Here is a 27,451-nt window from a genome sequence, read left to right as displayed (position 1 = left end):
AGAGGGGGGTGGGGAGGCTCAGTAATTTGGGCCTGGAATGGAATTGTAGAGCTAAAAATGCTTCTGTGAAATATTTTATGTAATAGAACCCATGCTCTTTACCTGATAGATTTGCAATGAACTTCAGGCTTTGTTCTAAACCAAACACTTCAATGTGGATAAAAGGCAAAGAATGAAGTCAAAATGAAAATACTGTATTTCAGTTTGTATTTTTAAATTTATGAAAAGTTGTTGAAAGGAGATCACACACACACCCCCCAACATGTTCCCAGCAAGCTAGATTTTCATGCTCCTCTTATCGCTGTTTCACTCTTGGCCTGTTTTTTAATGAACGAGCCAGAACCAGCCCAGCATAACTCTCAGAGGAAAGCCCCCGGACCTGCCATGCATAGGAGACAAAGCCACACCACCAACAGTCCTTGCCGTTGGCGTCTTATGGATGTTGCACGATTTTGCCCCATAAAAGGAAAAAAACTAAATCCCGCTCATGTTTTTATTGAATAAAGTGTTTAGAATCTAACATGTATGATTTCAAAAACACAGAAGAGTAAGAAAAGCAGAAAATCTGTGTTGTCTGAAACTTCTGAACTAAGGAACATTGACGAGAATGTTCTTTGCATGAAATGGCGATGTGGGATTATAAAGCCTATAATGAATAGACACTCTTTACATCAAGAAAACGGGGTGAAGAGAGAAAAAATTATGAATGTGGAATTGAGAAATGCCCTAAATATACTGGAAAATGTCAAGAGACAGAAGCAATATGGAGCGGAAAATCCTAGTACCGAGAAAGCAGCATAAGGTTTCAGTGAAACTCTGCTAACATTCAGCTGTGTTTCTGGGGTTGTACAAAGTCTACCAGGATAAAACGCTGACCAGGTTATAATGCTTTCCACATCAAAATTCAAATGTATCCCAATGGAAATACTCCATAACGTCAAGTCTGGTGATGTAATAGGTCAGTAAGGAAACAAACTTTACAAAAATTCCTTGAGAGTTATATTTGCAGTTATGTTTTAGCCCAATTGATATTTATTCTGCATAAGGCCAGAAAAAAGAAAAGGCTTATAACCTTCTTATATTCTTCTTAACTTAGAAACATATCTATTATGAGAAGGGTTACTATATCAAATTCATGCCATGTTATTTGCATCCATTATTAGTAAAAATATTTACAAACAGGATACCAACATCAAACTTTTTCAAATTCAAATTTATTATGGCTTTAAGGAAATACGTGACGAGGCATCCAAGCTCTTTCTAAACTACATTTTTAAAAATTGTTCTTTTCAAAGAATGTTGTAAACACTTTAGTGTTCAATATAAAAAGATGATTGAGATGCACAACTCATGATTTTATGTATTCATGCAGAGTGAAGAGGAAATGATGTTGAGTCAAACTCCCAAACCCAAATATCTGGGGAACCGAGTCCAATACTTGAAAGCTGATTTGTGTGTGTCTGACTCTGTGTATCTGTGTATATTTGTTTAATTTTTAACTACTTTAGGAGCACCCCAAATTGATCTGAAAGCTGCCTGTCTAAACTCTTCAAATTCAACAATTCCATCATTTCTTCCCCATTATAAAACCAGAAGACTTAAACATACCAGAAGTGCAGAACCAGTAGGACCATTTCTCTCCTTAGCAATAATATCAACTTCCAGATTGGCTAGGTCTAAAGCTAATGGTTAAGTGGAATCTGGCTTCCTCCCAAACCAGCTACGATGCATTCCTATGGTCCCTGTTTTAGACAGACAGGCCCTGAGGGGTTCACCCTGGAAAACAGAAACATGAGGTCATTTCCAAAACCCACTGCCATCAGGAAAGACTTTAGAAAGTCCTCTTGAAGACACACAGTCATCGTTTTATGCTTCATGCAGTTCAAAGATTGCTCTAGTCTACCATAGCTCTAAATCAAAAGAAAATTAGAAAAGGAGTTTCCAGGAAATATTTTAAGACCCTTACTGAAGGTTGGATTTTAGTCTTTTGACAAAAAAGATGTCACCCGAACATTTATTTTTCATTCCTATTCTGTGAAAAGGCTTCCGAAGACCAACTTTGGCTTCTGTCTAACTTAGGTCCTCAATGCTTGGTGCCTAAGTCTTTTTCAGAAGGTCTAATTATTTCAATTCTGTTCCTCAGGAACGAGTGGGGTTTGTTTTCTCTGGAGGTGCTCCCTGTTCCCCCCAGAATATGTAACATTTCCTTTGATCATCACAACAGTCCTCTGAGACTAGAGAGACAAACCCTCTCCATTTTACTGATGAGTTTATTAGCAAGTGACTTGCTAAGTGGCGTGGTGTAAGTAAAACTAGAATGCCAGAACAAAACACTCGAGTCCAGCACTTCATAGTTTTTATGCAAAAGCATCAAAAAGAGGTATGACTACTAATTGACTAATGAATCTATTTGAACATGTGGATGATATAATCTCCACATGGGTTATTCCCTTTTGAGCTTGGCCACAACACCCATCTAGACCAAAACTGGGAGTTTACTTGCAAATGATGGCTACAACTTTGCCCTTCACATGTTTTAGACACCAAACGCCTAACTGCCCTTGCTAAGAAACTACTTTCCTCCTGGGCAAGAGAAAAGAACTTAAAAATCCACAGCTGCCAAGAGAATGACTTAAAAGATAAAGTTGATAGAATCGTATAAGCCCAGGGAAGAAAAAGGAATTCCCAAGGAAGTTATAAGGAAATGTCTATACTTGTGTTATCTTTAAGATTTTAAACATCAGAAATGAAACCAGCCGTATCATTCATGTTTTCCTATGAACAAATGTAAATGACTACACTATTTAATAAATGTACATGACTGTACTATGTCATCAACGTCAATGACTATACTATTTAAACTAGAACCTTGTGATTGAAGAGATGTATACTTATGTTTAGTTCCTCTTTATGATTACTGCTTTAAATCTAGCAAAAGAGATTCATCGTCCTCAACTTTCACTTGGGGTTTAAAAGTAACTTTCAAAGGCTCGGGGATTGAGATCTCCCCTTCTTCTCTGGGAGGATACGCAGCCCTGGCCTCCTCGCGGTCTGTTTCACTGAGCTCATCAGTGTAGAGCTCACTGATGGGGCCCAGAGACTCGCTTCTGGCAATGATGTCCACACCCATCTCCCTGACCTCCTCCGCATCCTGGGCCACAGTTCGGTCTTTTGCTTTCCGAAGGCGACGCATCTTAAAAGCTTCCCTTGAGGGAGCTGCGTTAGAAATGGATTTCTTAAACCTTTCCCCTGACTGTCTCAGCCTTTCCCCCGACTGCCTTAGCCTTTCTCTCCTCTCCGGGGTCACTATTCTAGTTCTAATTCTGTTCACTTTCTTGTCCAAATTCTGCCGTGTCTTCTGCATGTTTTCTTTGGAAAATGCCTTTTTGATATTATCAATGCGCTCCTTGCCTGACTTTCTAAGCCTGGAAGATCTGCTTTCTTCGACATAATATTCTTCATCTGAAGACAGATCTATTGGGGGGTCAAAGACATCCTCGTCGGTCTCTTGATTCTCAGTCAGGCTTCTGTCTTTAACAATAGACAGGGATGTCGGACACCGAATCTCCTCCTGGACGAGAAAAAAAGAAAGCGCGTTAGGTATCCGTTCTTTCACCTTCTGGCCATGCCATTTCCATCTCCTCCACGGGCTGTGCACCCTCTGCCTGCTCCTTAACTGTTGGCTTTTCTCAGGGTTTCTCTCTCCTTGTCTCTTGTGGCTTCGTCTCCCCAGCTCAGCTGGAGCAACCTGATCCACTCCTCTGCTTGCAGAACCAATGGTAAGCACCCGCACAAATATTTTATCTTCACCTCTCCCCTTCTCCTAAGATGACACACAATTCTAAATGTTACCTGGATGTAACAGAGACACGTCAAACTTAACATTAACATACCAGGGGCCCCTGGGTGCCTCGGCCAGGTAAGCGTCTGACTCTTGATTTCAGCTCAGGTCTTTTTTTTTTTTTTTTTTAATATGTTATTTATTTATTTATTTGAGAGAGCAAGCGAGAGAGAGAGAGAGAGAGAGCGCGCTAGAGAGCACAAGCAGGGGTAGGGGCAGAGGGACAGGGAGAAGCAATCTCACTGCTGAGCAAGCAGCCAGATTCAGGGCTCAATCCCAGGACTCCAGGATCATGACCTGAGCCAAAGGCAGATGCTTAACCAACCAAACCACTCAGGGGCCCCTCAGCTCAGATCTTGAGCTCAGGGTCCTGAGTTCAAGCCCGACATGGGCTCCATGACGGACATGAAGCTTACATACATACATACATACATAAATAAAATTTATAAAACTTAACATGTCCAAAAATTAAGGTCCACATAGCATCTTCTCCATACCTGCTTCTTTTCCTGGGTCTCCCAGCACCAAGCCCCCTCTAGGTATGACCCAAATAGAAATCTAGGAATTTCAACCCAAGTATTTCCTCTCCTTCTCATCCCATATCCAACAGGTCACCAAGCACCGTTAATAACACTGCTTAATAACCCCTGTCCCCTCCTCCTTCCTCCTTGTCTCTACCAATGTCTTAATTCAGGTCTCTGTCATCTCAAGCCTGAACTTATACAATAATACGTCTACCTCCAAAGCATAACCTAAGTATTTCCTGGGAAAAATTTCTAAAGCATAGCTCTGATCACATCCTTTCTCTACTTCAAAACTTTTGGGAACTCGTCAATACTCACAGGACAGAGTTCAGTTCTTTAATATGATTAGAAGGCTCTTCAGTTTGAGCTAAACCTACTTTCCAGTCCAGCAACATACAACCACTGTCTGCTCCTCAAACAGAGTGTTTTCGTCTCTCCATGACTTTGTATACTTTTACTACCTTTTTTTTTTTTGCTTCTTTTAATGCCTTTCATCCCTTTTCAGCTCTGTCAACAAAATCTTCAAGAATCAATTCAAATGTCCCCAACTTCCCCTCAAGAAGCTAATTCTTTTTTCAGTTTATACCAGAATGACATGTACACACCTCTACTTACAACACTTAATCACTATTTGAATTGAACTGGAACTCTACTCATTTATATACTGAGGCCTTCACTAAAGAATAGGTTTGATGAAAGCAGAAATGTGTCCTGTGTTTTATACCCACTATCTGTCAGAGAGCCTTGTACATAGTAGTTACACTCAATAAATGGCTGTTCAATCAAATAGGGCATACACCTTCAATCAATGGTTTCTAAGCACCTAGCATGCACCAGTCAATGTTCTAGGAACTGAGAACCTCCTAGGAAGAAAACAGAGTAAAAGAGCTTATATTCTTGTAGAGAGAGAAATAAACAAGTTAAATATGTAATCTGTTGGATGGTGATAAATGCTTAAGTGAAAAGTAAAGTAGGGAAGGGGACTATACAGTGGTAAGTAAGATGATTAGAAAGTCCTCACTGATAAGATGACATCCTAGCCTAGACCAGAAGGTAATACACACATCTGGGAGAAAAACCAAAATGGCAAGGAAGGCAGTAGTATTGTGGGAGCAGAGAGATCAAGGGGCAACAAGAGGAGGAAAGAGAGGTAGTGGGAAGGCCAGCTCATGCAGAGTTCTGTATCCAATAATAAGGACCATGGCTCTTATTCTGAGTTTGACAGGAAGTCCTTTTATTTTAAGGATTTTATTTATTTAAGAGAGAAAGAGAAAACGTGCATGAGCAGGGGGAGGAGAAGAAGGAGAAACAGACTCCCCGAGGAGCAGGGAGCCCAATGCGGGGCTCGATCCCAGGACCCCGGGAACATGACCTGAGCTGAAGGCAGACACTGAACTGACTAAGCCACCCAGGCGCCCCTTCCACATTTTTATCATGAAAATTCTTTTCACTAAACTGACAACGCCTGATAGGAAGCCCTCTTAAAAGTTTTGAGAATAGTGACATGATTTGACCCATGCTATGAAAGGATGACTCTGTTGAAAACAGGCCCTAGCCCGTGAGAGAAGAAGCAAGGATGGCAGTTGGAGACCACTGAGGTAAGTCAGGTGAGAGATGCATGAGGACTCTGGCAGAGGCCGTGGGGAGCAGCCTTATTCTGGATCTCCTGGGAAGGTAGGCACTAACAGGACTTACTGCTAGATTTGGAGATGCTAGATGTGGAGTGTCAGCATCAAGGACGATTTTCGAGTACATGGCCTGAGCAGCAGAAGGATAGATCTCCCATTAACTGACATGGGGAAGAAAGCAGGAGGAAGAAACTGGAGGGTAAGGTTGGGATCCGAGATGTCAAGTAGGCAGCTGCGCTTACAAGCCTGGAATTCAGGAAAGAGGTCTGGACTAGAGATATAAATTTAGGAATCATTAATGTCAAGAACTAAAAATCATGAAACAAGGTGAAGGAGACTCCTAAGAGACTGAGTGAATGGGTCAACACTCAATGTTACCCAAACTTCTGGGGCCAAGGTACATTTCCAGAATATTTCAGATTTGGGGAAAACAACATATTACATTACATTCCTAGTTAGACCTTCGGAAGAAACAATTCTGTGATATGAATGTGAATATTCACTCTAAGGTGGAATAAAGAGTATAAACAGACTTGTGCTATTTCTGGTCAGTTTTGTCACCAAATGAGTTCAGGTCAATCCTAGGTCTTGCTACCCAGTACATTATGAAAACTTTTTTAGAAATGTCTGGATTTGGGACGCCCGGGTGGCTCAGTTGGTTAAGCAGCTGCCTTCGGCTCAGGTCATGATCCCAGTGTACTGGGTTCGAGTCCCACATTGGGCTCCTTGCTCGTCAGGGAACCTGCTTCTCCCTCTGCCTCTGCCTGCCATTCTGTCTGCCTGTGCTCGCTCTCTCTCTCTGACAAATAAATAAATAAAATCTTAAAAAAAAAAAAAAGAAATTTCTGGATTTTGGTATTTGGACAGATAAATGGATTTCTAGATAAAAAGGAAGAGATGAGAAAGAACCAGAAAGGAGACATAGCCAGTGAGGCAGGAGGAAATCCAAAAAAGCAGCACCCCTGAAGGCAAAGGAAAAGAAGTTTCAAGAAGAGAGGGAGGGACCAACTATGTCAGATATACCAACGGATAAGGATGAGAATTTGATTTGGGAACATGGCAGACACTGGGGACCCTTGAGAACCAGCCCAGAAACACAACTGCTAAAGAAACCCAAATACTGAGAGATTATTTACAAAACTAAACAGGCAAAACTTTAAGGATCATGAGATTTAAGGGAACCCATGAGTTAAAATTTCTAAAAGAAACTAGGCTCCTATTTGAGATCCAGATTAAATCTACTCAATCAAAAAAAAATTAATATATAAGAAATAGGCTTATTCCAAAACCCATTAGCCTGACAGTCAAGAAGTTCCTTGGAAACTTATTGCTTTGGATACTTGCTTAAAATTAAATTCTTTGGCTACAGGATTGGAGAGTCTAGCAGCTTAAAAAAGAAGAAAAGAAAGGTGGGCGTCTCATAACTCTCTGATGAATCAGTGAGAAGCAGCAAAATTATTCCTCTCCTTTCCTGACACCTGCTATAGGGAGTAGCTTCAGCAACAACAAGTGGGTTGGTATGGCCTGAGAAAGTATAATTAGAATAGGAAGGAGCCAAAAAATAATTATTGCTTGGTAGGGGGAAAACCCTCACAATCTTGCTATGAAGGAATCAAACATAGCTTAACTCAGGAATCATATTCCATTCTTTTCAATTGCACTAATTATATAACAATCACCCTTAAAAACAAAACAAAAGTAGTCAGAGAAAGTACTTGTGACATGGATCTATTTGTTGCAATTCCTACTGAGTCAGAGATACCATGAATTAATGATGAATATACTGTAATAATAACTGAAGATTACGGGGTTGAGTTACAGTTGATTTCCAAATATTATATCTCTTCTTTTTAAGATTTTATTTATTTGACAGAGAGCACAAGTGGGGAAGGAGGGAGGGAGGGAGAAGCGAGAAGCAGACTCCCTGCTGAGCAGGGAGCCCGACCTGGGGCTTGATCCCAGGATCCCAAGATCATGACCTGAGCCAAAGGCAGACACTGAATCAACTGAGCCACCCACGCACCCCTTTATATCTTTTATGTAAAAGTCCAGGTAAAACGACTTTTGTAAAACAAAGCGAGTACTATGGTTAGGGTAAAGTAGCTTTGACTGAGTACCAAAGTAACGTAGCTAGGGGACTTTTGAATATAGAGAAGTCCAGGGCTCATCATTAGGGAATGGCTGAACACCTCATTTGGTAACCACAGGCATGTGGTTTGTAAGCAAAATTGCTAGAAGAGATGGTATGACTGCGGCCTGCATGAGAAGGTCATCAAGGTGACATTCAAAGAGAAATCGTAACTGTATGAAAAAGAGCAGATAATTTTTTTAACACCAATGTCCAGGATTAGGCTAAAGTTCCTGTGGGAGATAAAACGCCCATAAAGATTGTCCCCAGAAGATGTATCCAGGGAAAACCTTTTGGGGAAAAACCCAAATGGAAATGGAAGTATACTACAGCTGAATTATTCCAGCTTCAAGTTAATTTTAGTAGGACAGGTGATCTCAGTATAACCACTTATACATATCAACTAGGAGAATGAAGTATAAGAACTAATTTTAACTAAGTATAACCGTGTGCATACTGTATAGAGTTCTAACAGCTAATGAATCATCAAATCCATTGTTATTTGCCTTCATCTTTTCTCTACAAGCTCTACAAGCTTTCACTACAAGCTCTATAAAAGCGGCTGCTTACTGACAAACTCCGGCTTCCTCTGAGCAACCTAATTTCATAGAACTTTCACAGCACTGTATCTTACAAGGAACGAGATCTGGCTTAAATTAGCGCCTCTCGATAGCTTCTTCATACTATCTGCTTGTTCAACTAATTACAGAAACTCAAAGAGAAAAATAGCAAGTTTCAGGGAATAAAGAGGTGAATATAGAAAATAATCTTAACTATAAAAAAAAACACAAAAATTGTGTCAATAGACAAGAGTCAATTTGAACTTTTCAGAAACTTCTTTCCTCAAGCCTTTGTAGATCTTGATTGGTACCTGGTCCGCTCTTTGCACAAACGTTCTCAGGAGAAATGCTAGATACCAAGAATGTTTCCTGGCATGCCCCTTGCAAGTGAAGGGTACAACATAACCCATTCCTGCTAATGCCCTTGGGAGGTGAACTGAAGAATGGATCCTACATTCTCTAATATCAAATCTAGATCCCCATTACATATACTAACACTGGCACTGGCTTCTTTTTCTTAAATAAAACAGGTTCTTAAAAACTGATTCCATATAGGGGAAGGGAGGGAAAAATGAAACAAGATGAAACCAGAGAGGGAGACAAACCATAAGAGACTCTTAATCTCAGGAAACAAACTGAGGGTTGCTGGGGGGTGGGGGAGGAGGAGTGGGGTGGCTGAGTGATGGACATTGGGGAGGGTATGTGCTATGGTGAGTGCTGTAAATTGTGTAAAACTGATGATTCACAGACCTGTACCCCTGAAGCAAATAATACATTATACGTTAATTAAAAAAACAAACAAACCCACAGATCCCAAATACTACTCTGCCATCTCTATGTAACTTTATCATCAACAGAGCATGAAGGAGACCTGTCTAACATGTAGACAATGCTGTGGAGATTTGTGGCCTACATCCCTCATGTCTTACAAGTATCTGCCTACATAATCCAACTGTGTTCTTATTTTGTTTTTACTCATTGAAGGTTTTTTCCTCTGCAGAGGGATATCCATCCATTTTAAAAATACACTGTGGTAACACTGTGTGTTTGTGTGTGTGTATACCAAAACTTCCCCCTGGAAATGTTGTACTAGTTAATACTCAGTTACTGCTTCCACCAGAGTATGAAAGTGCTTGGCTTTTTTAACCCTTAAAACTCTGAATATATGTTTTAAAAAACTGAAAATACCTAAATAGACATAAGTGGAATTCTGATCTTTTATTTTGTCTTTTGTGAAGAGTCTGGTAACGACTTTCCCATTTTTCTTTCACAGGAGGAGAGTTCAACTTTTTCCTTTTGATTTGTTAAGAGTTTTAAAATATATTCAGATACTATGCATTTTGCCATGGATGTGTTCCTACTTCAAAAAATATGAATGCCAGGGACGCCTGGGTGGCTCAGTTGGTTAAGCAGTTGCCTTCGGCTCAGGTCATGATCCCAGCGTCCTGGGATCGAGTCCCACATCGGGCTCCTTGTTCTGTGGGGAGCCTGCTTCTCCCTCTGCCTCTGCCTGCCACTCTGTCTGCCTGTGCTTGCTCTCTCTCTCTCTGACAAATAAATAAAATCTTTAAAAAAAAAATATGAATGCCAAATGCAGTGTAATATGCTAACATAGCACAATGCACAATGTCACACTAAACTACATCAAATAAGTGGAATCAAAAGACTTTGTAATCAAACAGAAGCAATTACTTATATGACTCCAATATCTGTAAAAGTGTAACAACCATAAAAACAATGGCCTGATTATTTGTTGAGGTTTTTTTTTTTTAAGATTTTATTTATTTTTTTGACAGAGAGAGAGAGATCATAAGTAGTCAGAGAGGCAGGCAGAGAGAGAGGGGGAAGCAGGCTCCCCGCTGAGCAGAGAGCCGGATGCGGGGCTCGATCCCAGCACCCTGAGATCATGACCTGAGCCGAAGGCAGAGGTTTAACCCACTGAGCCACCCAGGCGCCCCTTTTGAGTTTTTCTTATTATTATTGTAACCTACATATTATCACATGTAAAAATTCCAAAAGAAAAATAATATTCCGAAAATTTTGTATTTTACTGTTTAGGGCTTTTCAGTCTCTCCGTAATAAAGGGGAAAACCACATTGTGGGACTACAGGTCCTCAGTTTCTTTTTTTTTATACAACAAAGAGGTGTTTTAAACCCGAGTCCTCTTAGATCTCTTCTAAAACCAACATTCTCAGTCTCCAAAAGGGCATCGTGCTGATACGGCTAATATGCTGAAAGAGCCTTCCCAATATTAAGTTTCAAAGGCAAGAAATAGCCTCAGCTATGATCCACAGTTCCTGTTACACAAAATGGATGAGAAACTCCAAGTACTGCTAGCACAGCACATTAGTCGACACAGACATGGCTTTATCCTGGGCATGTCCCTGAGACAGAACTCCATTCCATGAATATAGACAACAGTTAGGATGGGGTGCTGGAAACTTCTCATGTGACTGGTTGGCAATTCAAGGACGTTAAGATTTTGCAGTAATCAAGCCAAATGCAGGTGCCAAGCTTACCTGGAATATTACCACACGGAATTTATTTTTCTTCATTATTTCCTCTTGCTTGGATTCGACTTTTTTCACGTGAACTTGTTGCCTCTCCACCCGGGCCTTCACGTCTTTAATGTGAGCACTGACTTTTCGAGTTTTCTCAAACAACTTGTTAACGACATAGCCTGTATTGCTGTGGGACTGTGACAGCTTCAGCAGGTCAATCTGGACGGACTTTATGGCATTTTCCATCTCCCTATGTCTCTCCTCTAGTCTCTTCTGGCTTGCCTGCACACTGTCCACGATGGTGGCTACCTTGTCCAGCACAGTCACGATGGTGAGAGCAGCGTCTTGGTCTTCATCTTCTGTGACACTCGAGAGGCGATTCTGGTGGATTTTATCGGCATTTGAAGAAGACCCATTATGTTCCATTTTAGTTATTTCTCAGTGAAAGATGTCCCACCACAATCAGTTCTGGCACTAAGAGTAAAAAGTTAGCTCGATAACAGGCAACAGGGTTGTTTAAAGGGTTGGAAACCCCACCCCTGGAGACTGGTCAAGTATTTATAACTACAAATACCCACACATGACTGTTCTGCAACATGAACCCTTGCAGAGCACTGGGTACTGTTCCAAACATGCTTGGTGACTGACTAATGGACTCAAATAAGTCTGTGTGCAGACAAGAGGAAAGTTTAAAAAAAAAAAAAAAAAGTTCCAGAAGCCGCCATGTTACTAATATTAAGCCTAAAAGCCAAATGACCAAAAAAGCAAATGCTGCATGTTGGGGGAAGCTTCTGCCTTTAGGTAATTTCAAACAGTATTTGTAAAAGCAAAGGGGAATTTTGAACTGAACTCTTTTTCTACTTACTTCATATACTAAATGTTATCAGTAACAAAGAATGTGGTAAATAAACACACCAAAACAGAGGCCATATAGTGAAAACATTATATTATAACATGCTTTTCCAAACCAAATATTAAAATTAATATTTAATTTTGAACATATTCTTAAATTCTACATGCATATACCTAAAGTACATGTTAAACAGCTGAATACATTCTACTCACATTTCAGATCTTTAAACACCAACAATCTATTAATATAGCTATTACTACAGGACAAATTTGGATAGAGGTCTTAGATAATTTTTAAGCTCACCTTAAGAGCACCAATCATTAACAATCATTTTTGCATTTTATTCACAAACACGGATACAATTTGTTTATTCATGTTAAAACAAATATTTTCTTAAAAATGAATGTGTATTAAAGTAGTTTAACTGATAGAGGAAGCTTTATTCCAATCTGTTTGTTAAACAGACACTTTTCACAGTATCTAAATCTACTTTCCAGTGATTCGTTCCATCTTTGCTACCAGATACTTTTCCAAATTATCAGAGTTATTTTTTTTTCAAAGAGAGGAATAATTCCAATCCATACCGCTTATAAATATTTTACATCTAACACACACAACTTTACAGTTCATGCGATAGGCAGTGTCTAAAAAATCAGTTACTAAATCTCAAAAACATTTAAATGTCTATTTAAACACAGTGTCTTCTAGATTCTTTGTCTTTTTTTTTTGTAAGAAAAGTAATCTGTAAACATCTTTACCTTTAGTTCATGCTTGGTCATTTGTTGTGGTCATTGTGGAAGAAGTGGGTATGACTTTATAACCATTTGTGAAGTGGTCCATCTTTGCAAAAATATTACATTCCATGGGTAAAGAACAAGTCTTAGAATTACCATGTGGTATAAATTTGTGAACTCAATTTCTGTATTTAAAAACATAAAACAAAGACTACTAAACAGTCCAAAACTGTTGTAGCTGAATATTCTAAATACAAGCCAACAGTACTACACTAAAAATGTCCAAAAATAAGGCCTCTGAAATAAATATTTCCATTCTTTAAAAAAAGACATAATAAATGTACATCACATGGTTAGTGTACATATAAAAGTCATCAGTTTAAACCATTCTGGATGACGTATCTGAAGTAAAATGACCTAGGTTTTGCTTCTGTCGCCGTCCTCTGTTGTTTTTAGGGCATTTTCTGTTGAGTTAAAAAAAAAAAAAAAGTCATTTTGTTTAAGGTATTTCAAATGTTTCCATAGTAATACACGTTTCACACACAAAGCCATACTGGGAAAAAAGGATGCTGTTTGATGCAAGACAGGCTGAGAACCAACATGTCAGCCTGCTGTCTTCCCTACACAGCTGGGAGGGGAGAGGGTTAGGTACAGGACACAGGTGTGAGCACAAGCAAAGCTCACTCCTGGGTCTCCACTGCTGCCTATGTGTCCCTGAGAGGAATCCCCACCCTTCTTCTGACCTAGCAACTCCCTAGCCACGGTGACTGATAACACATAAACCTTGAACATAAGAAAGGATCCTGGCCTATGGACTTCTGTGGAGCACCGGGACACCCCCAAAGTGACAAGAACAGCCTGGATGAAGGAGTAATTAGGAAAAAGTGTGCATGCACAAACAGGAAATGCTTAGTGATTTTAGACAATGACTTAAAAGAAGTTGTTCCACAGCCTGCTTGGGCAAACCACAGAACCCGGTAAAGAACTGTTATGCTGGGGATAAGGACAGTCCTTGACTCTCCTCTCAGTTTACCATACCTGCTTCTCCATGGTAGTTTAAGCCTCACTGTGTGGCACCTGCTCTTGGGCCTGCCCACCGGAACGCAAACATGCAAGCTTGTACTCTGCACCAAGTGCTGTGGCACACAATGTGGAACGAAGGCAATGGGATGAATCCCAGTAATGTTAAGCTTGGACTCTGCTAAAAACTAGCTGTGCAACACCCTTTTCCTATATGTGAAATATTAAAAGTTGGGACCAATCTCCCATATCTCCCTGCCAGCTAGGAATTTATAATCTAATGGCAAGAAAGTCATGTGACAAGAAGTACTCCAGAAGTTTCACATTTTTAATTCAGTTTCAAAGAGCTTTGCCTTAACTTAAAAGTCTTGATAGTAACACTCCCATTTCATATACTGTATTTCATAAATTTTATCTCACTAATCCTCCTAAAAACACTTTGTGGGAGACAGTGATGGAATCCTCTCCATTTCATGGTTGAGAGGCCAAGCAAACTTCTTTAACTGTCACCAACTCACTATGATGTTGGAAGACTTCCAACTCCCTGGGGCCATGGTTTTGTCATCTATGAAATAAAGGGATTTGGCTAGGAGAATGTTTGAGGTCCCTGCTATTTTATCATTCTAAGAGTCTAAAAATATGAAAGAAGATTCCAAGCATAAAAGAAGAAAGTTTTACTCATGCAGTCTTCATAAGTGAGTCAGTGGGAATATCCTTTTAAAGGAAGATTCCTCTCATGTAACAGCCACCACAGGGTAAGTGAACAGCTGTCCCATAATGGACTGTGTGGGAGAGGAACTCCTTAAAAATTCAGTGGAGCTAAGTCCAAGTACATAATTATAATATTTTAAATTCATGACCAAAACATTTGAGGGGGGAAATACCACAATAAGAAGACAGGCCTCAAGGAGAGATACATGATAAATTCAGTGAGATGACCCTTCAGTCACGGAGACAGTGGGCAGTGAAGACAGTGTAACAAGGCTGCAAAAACACTGTGATGTTGAAAGTGTCTGGGAAGGCAGCAAATGGAACTGGGATATCAGCTAGAAGGCACAGACTTTAAAAATATCTGTCAGGTAATTTTAACTTAGTAGAAATAGAATTTATAAGATTATAGCACATGGAGAACAGAAGCAAAGAGCAGGACAAATGGCTGAATTAGGATTGGTAAAAGGGCTTAACTATCTCCGTGATCTTGAGTAAGGTTCTTCCCCCATCCAAGCCCTCCAATTTCCTGACTTCTCTATAATGGAAGGGGGTGACTCAAAGTTGTTTCCTGCTGACTCAAAACCTCCTTTGATCTTCTTAAAGATGATACTTTCAACAGGCCTCAAAAGCTTCCCTCATCTATATCTTATTTCTTTCTTTCACCCTCCATATAATTTATTATTCCATTCCTGCTTTCCTCAAATAATGTCCTATATGGTTCTCCTGGCCTCACATTTTTCCTCTACCAGGGAAATTTTGCAGATGACACTCAGATCAATGCTCTGAAAAAATGATTCATACCAAGTCGTCCCCCCAACTCTGTTCAAAAATCAAGTCTGAACCTTGCTCCCATGCAGTGGTCATACTTGGCAAATATATTTCCTGAGAGTGACTCAAAATGGACCCTCCTCCACATGGTTCAGTGGAAAAAGAAATGGTCTGGAAATCAAGCAGCAATGAATCCAAATCCAGGTACTTCCATTACTAGCTGGATGACCACAGGCAAATGACCTAATCTAAGTCTATATTAAATGGCCACGGGCAGCCCTGATGTTACACAGGTTCCTTCTATTTGCCCTTTCTGCTGTCATTATTTTTTATATCATTACGTCCCTATTTTAATCTACTGCCCAATTTTATACCCAGTAGTCTTGTCTAAGGGCAGATCATCTGTTCTGTGGAATAAAGCCCACTGACTTCAGCACCTAAATTTTAGGAAAAGTACCTGTTACTCAGAGAACACTTTTTTGTATAATTTCTAGATTTATCGTTTCAGCTCCAGATGGCTGAGGATACTGAAGGTCTGGCTTCTATCCAGATCTAGGATAGAAGAGCCATAAACTCATTATGGCCTGCCAATATCTGTACTTGATATGCTCCAATCCTCGCCCAGAATAATGCAGAAAAGTACATAGATGGTGTTTATATGACTTCTGAACCAAATTGTAAAGGAGGTAGGAAGAGCCATGCAAGACGAAAAGACATGTCACTGGGAAGCAGAAAGACAATATGAACGGGCTTTAGTTTGACTTTTCTGGGGCCCAGTTCATTTTTGACTTACACATTTCACTCAGTTTGGAAAACACCCATTTTATGCCTACTGTATCCAAATACGTCTTTTAATTTGGGAGTTTAGTTATGATAAATGCCAATGGTTTTAGTTATGATGGAGAATTTTACAGATGACTTATGACTGTATTCCAGAAAATGAAGTAATGTTAAGACAATGACATAATAAGAAAAGCAGTTTTCTTTAATCTCTGGTTTCATCCTTTCTTACTATACATTTACTACAGATAAAAGTATATTCTTAGGGCATAAAAAAACACCTCCCAGTTCCCCAGAGCTTTAAAAATCTTGGCATGGTCCTTCTGCTACTACCATCGTCATCCCTGAGTGCAGTTCTAAGATCCCTAAATTCCTCTATGCTACTGAATATTCTCATGCTCCCTCTGCCTACAGCCCAGCTATACCTGGAACCCTGAGAATGAATTCTTGCACATATTCTAAAGAAGCAAGATAAGGAGTGGTTAGACCTACATAGAAACCTTAGGCAACTGACCCTAGGATTTTCTTCCTAACAGACTGGAGGACCTAAAGCACCTATCATTTTGAGTGTGCTTCAAGGTTCTTCTTTAATTTAACAGCTACCCACTTCTAATTTAAGGTTGGTATTTCTTAGGTCATTACCTACCTTGTTATGCACATGACAATTGCTACTATAATGGCAATCTGTACAGCTCCAATAATGGCTGCAATAAGAACATGAGTGAGCTTTTGCCTACTTGGCACAACATAGAGAATACTAAAGTCCGTCTTTTCACAGTGCTGTCCAGTGTAACCAGATTCACATCTGAAAGGGGGGGAGGGGAGAAAGATTCCTATGAGAATTGCAAATTTCAATAATCCTAGGTTTTAAAATTAAAAACAAATAAAAATGATAAATTTATCCTGAAAAACCACTGCCATTTGCCTATTTCTTTAAACTCTATTCAATATGTCTATTTCACATAGTGCTTCTTTTATCCATCATTACAGCACATTAGTTTTAAAGTCACTGAATGGTCTTTATTATCTTCATTTAAAAAACAGTACTTAATAGTACATTCAAGTAGCTGTAATATAGCTAACATCTATTCCTCACTCTAAGACACGTGAGTCATCTTCCATTTTTCACAATCATGAATGAGGTATGGCAAACATTTGTTGTGTGCATTTCTATATTTAGTGTTATTCCTTAGGCTAGGTACTTGAAATGGGATGGCTGAATAAATAGGTATAAACATTTACAGTTCTCCGAACATAGCACCAAATTATATTCAACACACTTTCAGCATACATTAAATATACATTAAATATAATCATTTAAGATGTAAGGGGAAAGAAAAATAGGTTATTAATGACAGAAACAGAACCAAGTAGGTGCTAATCTTAGAAATTATCTGAATTCCAAGTAAAAGTAAATAAAAAGGCAACAACATCAGCTGATGATAATAATTTGACAGAGGGAAACATTTAAGATATTTAACAGAAATTTCACATGTTTTAGCTGACAGAAGTGTAATGTATAAATTAGCCAGCCTTCAGTTAGACCTGATTAATAAAACCTCTGAAATGTAAGGGTAGTGTAGTTATTTACATCCCACACTTCATTTAAAAAAAAAAAAAAGATTTTTTTAATAGAGTACACATAAAGAAACCTGGGAGTAGGAAAATAAGAAGCCAGGGGTGATGTGAGTCCTCTAATCCCCATGCCTGAGGTTCATTTACAGTTGCCAGAAAGTTTCACATTGAGTTCTAAGTTTACTAGTGGACAAAAAAAAAAAAAAAAAAAAAGTAGTAAGATAGATTTACAGACCATGGAATGTAATTGAGAGCCCAGAAATATACCCATACATCTATGGTCAACTGATTTTTTTTTTTAAGATTTATTTATTTATTTGACAGAGAAAGTGAGAGAGTACAAGCAGGCAGAGCAGCAGAGGGTGAGGGAGAAGCAGGCTCCCCACTGAGCAGGGAGCCTGATGCAGGGCTCGATTCCAGGACCCTGGGATCATGACCTGAGCCCAAGGTAGACGCTTAATGACTGAGCCACCCAGGAGCCCCCTAGTCAACTGACTTTTAACAAGGGTGCGAAGACCACTAAATGAGAAAAAATAATCTCATAAAAGCGGCTGGGACAACTGGACATCCACATGTGAAAGAATGAAGTTGGGCCTTTTCTTCACAACATACACAAAAAAAAATAATTCAAAATGGATCACAGACCTAAATGTAAGAGCTATAACTATAAAACTCTTAGGGAAAAAAGAAGTAAATTCTCATAACCTGGATTAGGCAGTGATTTCTTAGATAGGATACCAAAGCACAAGCAACAAAACAGTTTAACTGGACTAAATCAAAATTAAAATCTTTTGTGTTTAAGGACACTATCAAGAAACTGAAAAGGTAACCAGGAGAACAGAACATTTTTGCAAATTATCTGGTTAGAGACTTGTATCTATAATACATTAAAAAAACTATTACAAACTCATTAATAAAAAGAAGAAAAAATTACGAAATGGGCAAATCATTACAATGATCTGAATAGACTTTTTTTTTTCCAAACAAGATATACATATGGCAAATAAGCCCATGAAAAGATAGCAACATCATAAGTCATCATGGAAATGCAAATCAAAATCACAATAAGATACCGCTCTATACCCACTAGAATGGCTAGAATCAAAAAGTCAGATAATATCTGTTGGCAAAGATAGTGTAGGGAATGAAAAATGGCCGACGCACTTTTTTTTCTTTTAAAGATTTTTTTTTTTTTTTTTTTACAGAGAGAGATCACAAGTGGGCAGAGAGGCAAGCAGAGAGAGAGAGAGGAGGAAGCAGGTTCCCCGTGGAGCAGAGAGCCCGATGTGGGACTCGATCCCAGGACCCTGAGATCATGACCTGAGCCGAAGGCAGAGGCTTAACCCACTGAGCCACCCAGGTGCCCCAGCCGACGCACTTTTGAGAAAAATCTGGCAGTCCTCAAAAGTTAAACCCAGAGTTACCATTTGGCCCAACAATTCCGTTCCAAGACACTTCCCCAACTGAAAGCAACCAAGTCCACACAAAAACTTGCAAAAAATGATACAGGGCAACATTGTTCATTAATAGCCAAAAAATGGAAACGACCCAAATATTCATCAATTGGTAAGCAGATCACAAAACATGGTCTTTTTTTTTTTTTTTTTTTTTTTGACAGAGAGAGATCACAAGTAGACGGAGAGGCAGGCAGAGAGAGAGAGAGAGAGAGGGAAGCAGGCACCCTGCTGAGCAGGGAGCCCGATGCGGGACTCGATCCCAGGACCCTGAGATCATGACCCAAGCCGAAGGCAGCGGCTTAATCCACTGAGCCACCCAGGTGCCCCACAAAACATGGTCTTAAGGAATAAAGCACGGACACACTACAACATGGATAAACCTTGAAAACACGATGTTAGGTGAAAGAAGACACAGAAGACCACGTTCTACAAGTCCACTTAAATGAAACATCCAGAACAGGCAGATCGATAGAGACAAAATAGATTAGTGATTGTCTAAAACTGAGGGGAACAGGGAGATTTGGGAGTAATAGTTACAGGACACAGAGTTTCTTCTGGAGGTGATGAACTGTTCTAAAACTGACTGTGGTGACTGCAAAACTGAAAAAAAATACTAAATACTAAAAACCACTGGTTTAAAAAAAAGAAGAAGAAGAAGAGGGGCACCTGGGTGGCTCTGTCAGTTAGGCATCTGCCTTCTGTTCACGTCCTGACCCTGAAGTCCTAGGATCGAGCTCCGTGTAGGCTTCCCTACTCAGAAGGAAATCTGCTTCTCCCACTCCCTGGTTCTCTCCCTGCTCTCACACACACACACACACACACACACACACACACACACACACACTCATATAAATAAATAAAATCTTTAAAAAAGAATGAAAAAGAAAATGAAAACAAGAAAGTGGAAAAATCATTAACATAAAACACAATCTCCACAAAATAAAATCAAACCAGTTGTTCAAAACAACCACAGTGACTATCATTAGTAGATTCAAGGGGATTTTGTCTCATTGGTCCTGATTTAAAGAGGGAACTTTCTGATACAGAGAACATCTTCCTCAATAATACAGCTGTAATAAATTCAAAAATATAATGAAATCTTACAGGATTTTTAAAATAATGCCTTTTGTGGTAGGCTAATGGTGAAAAGTCAAAGCTCAATAAAATAAAAACAGCTCCATGGGGAGCTGTAACAGTATCCTGGATATGAAGTTCTCTGACAGTTTAGCTTAATCCAAAGATTAAAATCAGAATATCAGAAAGAATGTATAAGCCATATATTATTCAGGCAATCCTCTTCGGATATTATTTTCTGCAACTGACTTTTGGGTTATACTCTCCAAATACCTGAAGTAATGACTTCTAAGTTATTACTACTTCTTCCGTTACTGATTAAAGACAGATCCAGGCATTTGGTCCTCTAACCCTCTACTCTTTCATGCCACACACTGTCCATAGTCACCTCATTCACTACCATGCCTCATGGGCTGATTCATCCACTCACCCATTTACTGAGCTTCTGACATGTGCCAAGTACTGTAGTGGGTATTTGGGATACATCAGTGAGCAAAACGAATGAAGACCCCTGATCTGGTTAACCTCTAATTGGGGAAGGGAGGGTCCATAAACATTGATAAGTAAATTAAATGGTATTCTTAGAGGTTCACGGGACTACACAAAGAGAGACAGGAGAGTTAGTAAAGGGAAATGATGAGTGCCAGTTATAGGCCAAGAAGGGAGGGTTGCAATTTTAAACAAGATGGAAGGGTAGTCTTCGTTAAGAAGGTGACATGTGAGCAAAGACATGAAAGGGTTGAGAAAGCCTGCCATGTGGACAATAGGAAGGAGAACACAGAACACAGCAAAGGAAGAGTCTGTGCAAAGACCCTGAGGAGGAAGCACGAGACATGGCGTGTCCAAGAATACCAAGTGTGGGGGCGCCTGGGTGGCTCATTTGTGAAGCATCTGCCTTTGGCTCAGGTCATGATCCCAGGGTCCTGGGATCGAGCCCCACATTGGGCTCCCTGCTCAGTGGAGAGTCTGCTTCTCCCTCGTCCTCTGCCTGCCCTTGCCCCTCCTTCCCCAAAATCCCACCCTGTTCATGCTCGCTCTCTTCCTCAAATAAATAAATAAATAAAATATTTAAAAAAAAAAAAAAAAAAAAAAGAATAGCAAGTGTGACTGGCGTGGAGCAGCAAGCCGAAGGGAAGAAGGGGACCAAGACGGAGAGGTGAAGTGGCCACGACGTATAGGGCTTCTGCACTTGGTGACAGGAAGGAGCCACTAGGAACTTTTCAGCAGAGATATGACATGAACTGACTTTCATTTGAAAAGTCTCCATCCAGCTGCTGTGTTGAGAATGAGCTGTAGGATACAATTCGGGAGGCTGTTGTAGTAATGCCAGGGAGAAAAAAATGGTGACCTAGACTAGGAATAGCAGTGGCAATCGTGAGAAGAACTCAAATTCTGGATATATTCTAAATAGAGATAATAGGATTTCTCAACTAGACTTGGTACGGAGTATGAGAGAGAAAGAAGTCAAAGATGTATCAGAGGTGTTTTATTTAAGCAAAGGAAAAGGGGGAGTTGACATCAACAGAGATGAAGAAGGCTGCAGGTAGAGCAGGTTTAGGGGAGGGAAGGCAGATCAGGAGATCATCTTAGGTCCTGCTGAAATTGATGAGTCAAGACGTCCATGCAAAAACGTCAAGGAAGGAAAGTCTATGAGTCTATGAATCTATGAGTCTCAAGTTGAGGAGAGAGGTCTGGGACTTATGTAAAGTAGGAATCATCAGCCTATGTCATGAAAAGCCTTAAGGCTGGATGGCATCACTAACGAGGAAGACCAGAACTAGACTTCGGTGCATTCCAACACTGAGAGAGGTCAGGGAGCAAACGGGAACCAGCCAAGAAGATGCAAAAGAATGGCCAGTGAGACAGCAGAAAACAGAGAGAGAATGCAATCCCTGGAGCCAAGTGACGAATGCATATCACACAGGAGGGAGCAATCAACCATATCAAATGCTACTGGTTGTTGAAAAGCTTACTCCGGTGGATTCAAGAGAGACGGAAAGTGAAGAGGTGGAGACAGAGTGTAGGCAACTAACTCTTTTAAGTTCTACAAAGAAAAGAAATGGGATGGTTGCTGGTAGGACAGTGAGGGTTTTTTCCCCAGGACAGAAGAAATGAAAATATAAATAAATTTATAATTATACATATAAAAAAGAATATATATAATATAAATACATATAAATTACATATTACATATATTACATATTAAATACACAAGAATATATGGAACACAGAAAAGGGGGGAGTATTTCTGGGAGGTGAGAGTAAAAAGTCTATGAGTTCTCTTCATATTGCTTCAGTGTTCTCAGTGAACTCAGAAACAAGATGGTCAGCTAAGGATGAGGGGGGTACTGACAATCTGAAGAGAAGGGTGACCGTAGAAAGCTGTCATCTAGGACAGAAGGAGAATGAATGGACTGCAGGTCAGAAGGCCAACTTGGCAGCCTGTAGGCCCCGCTTCGAGTATAAATGTCAGGGAGACGCCTTAACCGGGTGGTGTGCTTTTCAACAATTGCCATGTGGGCCATTCAGCTGTATGTGTATACAGCAGGCAGGAAGGCATGAATCAGGATTAGAGTTTTGTCAAGTGAGTATGATAAAGCAAGAGAGGAACTACCATGGCCAGCCACAGAGTTTAAGATGAATAAGGAGGGGATGAAGACATGCAAGGGGCGAGGGACACAGGTGCCATGATCGATAAACTGGAGGCCTAGAGGCATGGAAGCTAGGCTGGGTAGGAGCTGCGAGGGATATGCTAGGGTAGAATCCCGCACGTATGCCTCCGACCTGCATCTGTCACCTGAATTCTCAAACTAATATATATCCCGCAGCCTACTAGACACCTGTAAGTGGATCCCCCACAGGCACTCGAGACCAAGCATACTACACTGAACATCATTTCCCCACAAAGCTCCTCCCTCTTCCCATTCCCTTTCTCCACTCAATTCTGCCTCAGCCAGAAACCCAGGGGACACTCTTGACTCCTCCTTCCCACGACCCTCCATCAGCTCCCCCACAAACCCAACTGGTCACCAAAACCTAGGGGTTGAATCACCGTATCTTCTCTCTGCAATTCATCTGCTGAACTCAGTGAAACTCTAACTCCTCTCCTTAGTTCAGGTTCTCACTCCTTACTGACATTCAGTATCCTGATCCATTTTCCACAAAACCACCAGAATAGCTTTCGGATCTGATCACAACTTCCTTAACTAAAATCCTTAAGTGCCTTCTTACTACCTTTCAAATAAAGGGCAAGCTCCTGGGGTGGCACAAATGTTCCTGTGTAAGACCTGCCCCTCTTCTCACCATGTTGTTCGCTCTCCTCAGGCTGAAATTCCTTGTCCGAAGTCCCAAATCATCTCGTGTATATCTATCTATGTATGGCAGCATTTTTCATATTATATTTTAACTGCTTTATTATTAGTCTCTTCTACCAAACGGTGGGTTTTTTGGAAGCCAAGATCCCTGGGTCCCTGTCATACTTGAATTTGAGACCCAAGGGCCAGGAAGAATTTGCTACAAAGTAAGTAATAAGTAAACAAACAAATTAATGGTGGGATAATGCTAGAAAATTCTCCATTTTGAAATTTAGAAAATTCTCCATAATGCTTCCTGCTACCCAAACACATCCACCTACTAGTCGAAGTACACGTGATGTTATGGCCTGATTCTTGCAGACTTTGTAAATGCTGAGACAAAGAAAAAGATCTACTTGCTTTTTAGGAGTTACAAGAGTGCAGAAAAGAGATTCTCTGGCATTTAAAAAACATCTCTAGTCTGGAGAAGAAGGAAAAATTGATCATCATTACATGGCATTCAAAAAATAGTTACTAAGTAGCTAATGGGCCAGGCCCCACCCTAAACACTGGGAAGACAGGGTTAGCAAAACAGAATCCCTAACCAAACAACACTTACAACCTCCTAACATTAACTGCTATTTATTAAATGTATACCAAAGACCAGATATTGTGCTAAGCACTTTGCATATATTATCTCACTTAGTTTTAGCAACAATTTAAATTTAGCAACAATTTTAGGAGGTAGGTATTATTATTACAATTTTAGAAATGAGAAAATGAGGCTTAAACATTTAAGTAACTTCTGAAGGGCACAGACAAGAACTGGCCCATCTGGTGGACCTGCTCCCAAAGCCTTTAACAGCTTATACCATTCAGTCATCTCACTGTCAATTACTGGAAAAGTAAATGCTGCAAAGTGACCTGGTATCACTTCACTAACAGGACATCCACCTCTCTCATCCTTCACTCTTAGGTATCCTGAAAGATGCCCTATCCTAAGAGAACACCATGATCTGAACTTCTATCAAGATATGCATGCATGTGGGACGGATATGAGGACTCCCCCAAATGATTTTGTTTTAAAATTGGCCTGCTCCCCTCTGTACAGCTGTGTTTCCTTAATGTTCAAGAAAGGAGAAGTGGGAGCAGAGCGATAGCTCCACTGAAGTCAAGGGGCACTTTTGATCAAGAAAAAGTCAAAAGCTTAATAAAGAATTGTTTAATCATTAACAGTGTATAGTATTTTTGTTTTATTTTTTAAGCAGGAGGAGAGGAAGAAGATGAAAAAGCCAGGAGAAGTGAGCTAAGGGTAGAGGGACCAGGAGACCTGATTTCAAACAGCTTTCTTTCACTTTCTGGAGAGAAAGATCCACTGGCTTCTAGGTTGACAGAACAAAAGAAAAGTATAGTATTTTTTCATGATTTGATGTTAAGACTAAGAAAGAGAAAAAAGGATTCTGGCCCAACTGCAGGAGGCAGGAGTGAGCAGAATGACAGCAATCTCCCCTCATCTGTGGAAACGTTAGCATGCTAAGGAGACCGACAGGAGGTAGAGGATCAGCTCGCAGCAGCAGCAAGAAGGGCTACCAGCAAACAGACACAGAACAGCAAAAAGCATTACAATCATTAGGCTGAGAGTCAGGAAATCTGAGATCTAGTTTTGCTGCTGCTGACCTTGAACAAGTCACAGAACCTCTCCGGCATCAGACAGTTGAAGATTTACACCTTTCCCATTTCCACTTCTCTCCTCACACCTGGTTCCACATCCCCATTCCCTTATTTTTAGAAATCTATTTTAGTGTTATGTTTTATTTGAGTTACATGTTCTCTGTTCTTAACACATTCTTTAGTCCCTAAATCACCTTGTGACAGATTGCCTAAACCAAAATAGTGCTGGAATATGGCATATTTTTATATGAAAAAAATGTATTAAAAATGTTAAGTCCACAATCTTAAAACCCTAATATGACATCTGGTTTTGATTTTGCATACTATACTTATCAGTGCTTTCCAAATGATGCCACTAATTTATTTTTTGATTGAAGTGCAAATAATTATTACTCTTTGGTAATATTTAATCCGTAATTCATTGCTTTCTACAAAGCAGTGACTGAAGGAAAAAATTCCTCACCTCTGACCTGGAGGTGTTCACCTACCTACAAGAAGCCTTCTGAGTCGAATAGATGAATTCACACCTCCCGTGGATGCAGTAACCATTGAGGTTTTCAGGGCAGGGCATGTGGTTTCCAATATACACATCTTCTCTTTGATCACTAGCGTCTAAAAAGAACATAAACCAGGTCAATAAACAGTGAAAAGCAAACTGAAAAATAGGGACTTTTCAAAGGTTCTGACAACAAATAAATTTGCAGGGTAATTTGGAAAAGAAATTACCAGAAGCCCAGATTGGGGGCTGAGTAAGAACCGAGATCTCATTCTGACATAAACAAAGCAGTCTGTTTAGAGTCAAAGTATTTAAAAATAGTTGCAGGATATAACCACCCTGAGCTACTATTGTTTACAAACAATCTGCCCCCCCCAAAACATAAACATCCTGGCCAAAGAAATAAATGCTACCTCTATAAGAAAGGTCATCTCTATGACCAAGAGATAGTATATTACAGCACTGGCCTTTGGAGACTTAACTCTAATTCACTTGGGGACTATGAAATTGAAGCCAAAAAGAATGGAATGGCAGAGAGGAAGTTATGGGACTCTGAAATTTTAGGGTGAAAGGTTTATTTTTGGAATGAAAACTATTAAGCATATTGATTTTTTTTCTTTCAAATGAAAATATATTTGCTGTTTTTTAAATCTGGTTTTTCTTTTTATATGTTTTTGCATAAAAAAGTCAAATGACACAGAGAACAAATAGAATTTTAAATCACCTGAAACCCAAAGAGAACCATTATAACCATGCTGATACACATCTGTTCAGACTTAGGTACACTGATTGGAACTGAACTGAGTTGAATGAAGAAAATGGGAGTCTGATAAGTAATTTCAACGTCAGAAATGGGAAGAGAGGGTGCCTGGGTGGATCGGCTGGTTGAGCATCTGACTCAATTTTGGCTCAGGTCATGATCTCAGGGTCTTGACAGTGAGCCCCATGTAGGGCTCTGGGCTGGGGGTGGAGACTGCTTGGGATTCTTTTCTCCCTTTCCCTCGGCCCCTCCCTCCCACCTTCTCTTCCCTCTTTAAAAAAGAAAGAAAGAAAAAAAGAAAGAAAGAAAAGGGAAGAAAATCAGGAAAGAAAGATAAAAAAAAGCAGGAAAGATGGAAGCATGAGGACCCAGTCTTCAAAATTAATTTCATGCATTCATTCTCTCTTATCTCTCTCTTCCCCCCCAAACCCTCAGTCTCTGTCTCTCATGTACTTGCATAAGCACATATTCATCCACATACCCACACATTCTGCAATGGATTTTTAAACTTTTTCGGGGGGGGGGGGGTGGGAGGGCATATTCATTAATACATTCATCCTCAGCTCTATGAACTCAAGAGTCCCCAACGTTTATAGGCCTGTCCTTATGTAGGAAAAATCCCCAGGTTCCTATCAGTTTCTCAAAGTTCTAGCTTAAATTCTGTGCATTATTAGCTATGTGACCTTGAGTATACCACCCTAAGACTGAGATTGCATAACTGTAAAGTCAGGATCGTAACAGAACCTGTACTTCCCATAGTTTTGAGAGGATTATAGGGAGATCAGGTTGTCCCTGATAAGACCAAACTGATGTCATTTTAGCCTCAAAATTTATGTATTTACATTGTATTAATTTAGGGCTATAAAGAAAACTGAACCAGAAGTCAAGAAATTCAACATGTAAATTCTCAATTTTAAGGTACCTCTGCTCTTTGTGACTGAGGTCAAATCACATTGTCTAAGGCAGCTGAGTAAGATCAGCATTGTCTGACATAATATAAGACATGAGTAATTTTTTATTTTCTAGTAGTCGTATTTTTTAAAAGTAAAAAGAAATAGGTAAACTGATTTTAATCAC

The 27,451-nt window shown here is 39.9% G+C and overlaps 2 protein-coding genes across 2 annotated transcripts in view; both read right to left on the bottom strand.

Annotated features, from left to right (window-relative positions):
• Positions 1–1,194: 1,194 nt before the first annotated feature.
• CAVIN4 (caveolae associated protein 4) lies at positions 1,195–11,719 on the bottom strand. The gene is made up of 2 exons (XM_047700906.1): positions 11,201–11,719; positions 1,195–3,571 (listed from the first exon to the last, which is right to left on the bottom strand). The coding sequence occupies exons 1-2, from the start codon at positions 11,606–11,608 to the stop codon at positions 2,915–2,917; spliced, it is 1,065 nt and encodes a 354-aa protein (XP_047556862.1). The 5' UTR covers positions 11,609–11,719; the 3' UTR covers positions 1,195–2,914.
• Positions 11,720–12,109: 390 nt separating this feature from the next.
• The window catches only part of TMEFF1 (transmembrane protein with EGF like and two follistatin like domains 1), an 88,564-nt gene continuing 73,222 nt past the window's right edge, over positions 12,110–27,451 (bottom strand). Inside the window, exons 8-10 of the mRNA XM_047700291.1 lie at positions 25,607–25,730; positions 16,695–16,853; positions 12,110–13,233 (exon numbers count right to left, since the gene is read on the bottom strand). Coding sequence (XP_047556247.1) covers positions 13,149–13,233; positions 16,695–16,853; positions 25,607–25,730 — 368 coding nt within the window. The 3' untranslated portion in view covers positions 12,110–13,148. The remainder of the gene's footprint in view (positions 13,234–16,694; positions 16,854–25,606; positions 25,731–27,451) is intronic.

The sequence above is a fragment of the Lutra lutra genome, chromosome 13, assembly GCF_902655055.1.
Source record: "Lutra lutra chromosome 13, mLutLut1.2, whole genome shotgun sequence".
Lineage (NCBI taxonomy): Eukaryota > Metazoa > Chordata > Mammalia > Carnivora > Mustelidae > Lutra > Lutra lutra.
Note: the sequence above shows the minus strand (reverse complement) of the source record. Positions and strands in the feature narration are given on the sequence as shown.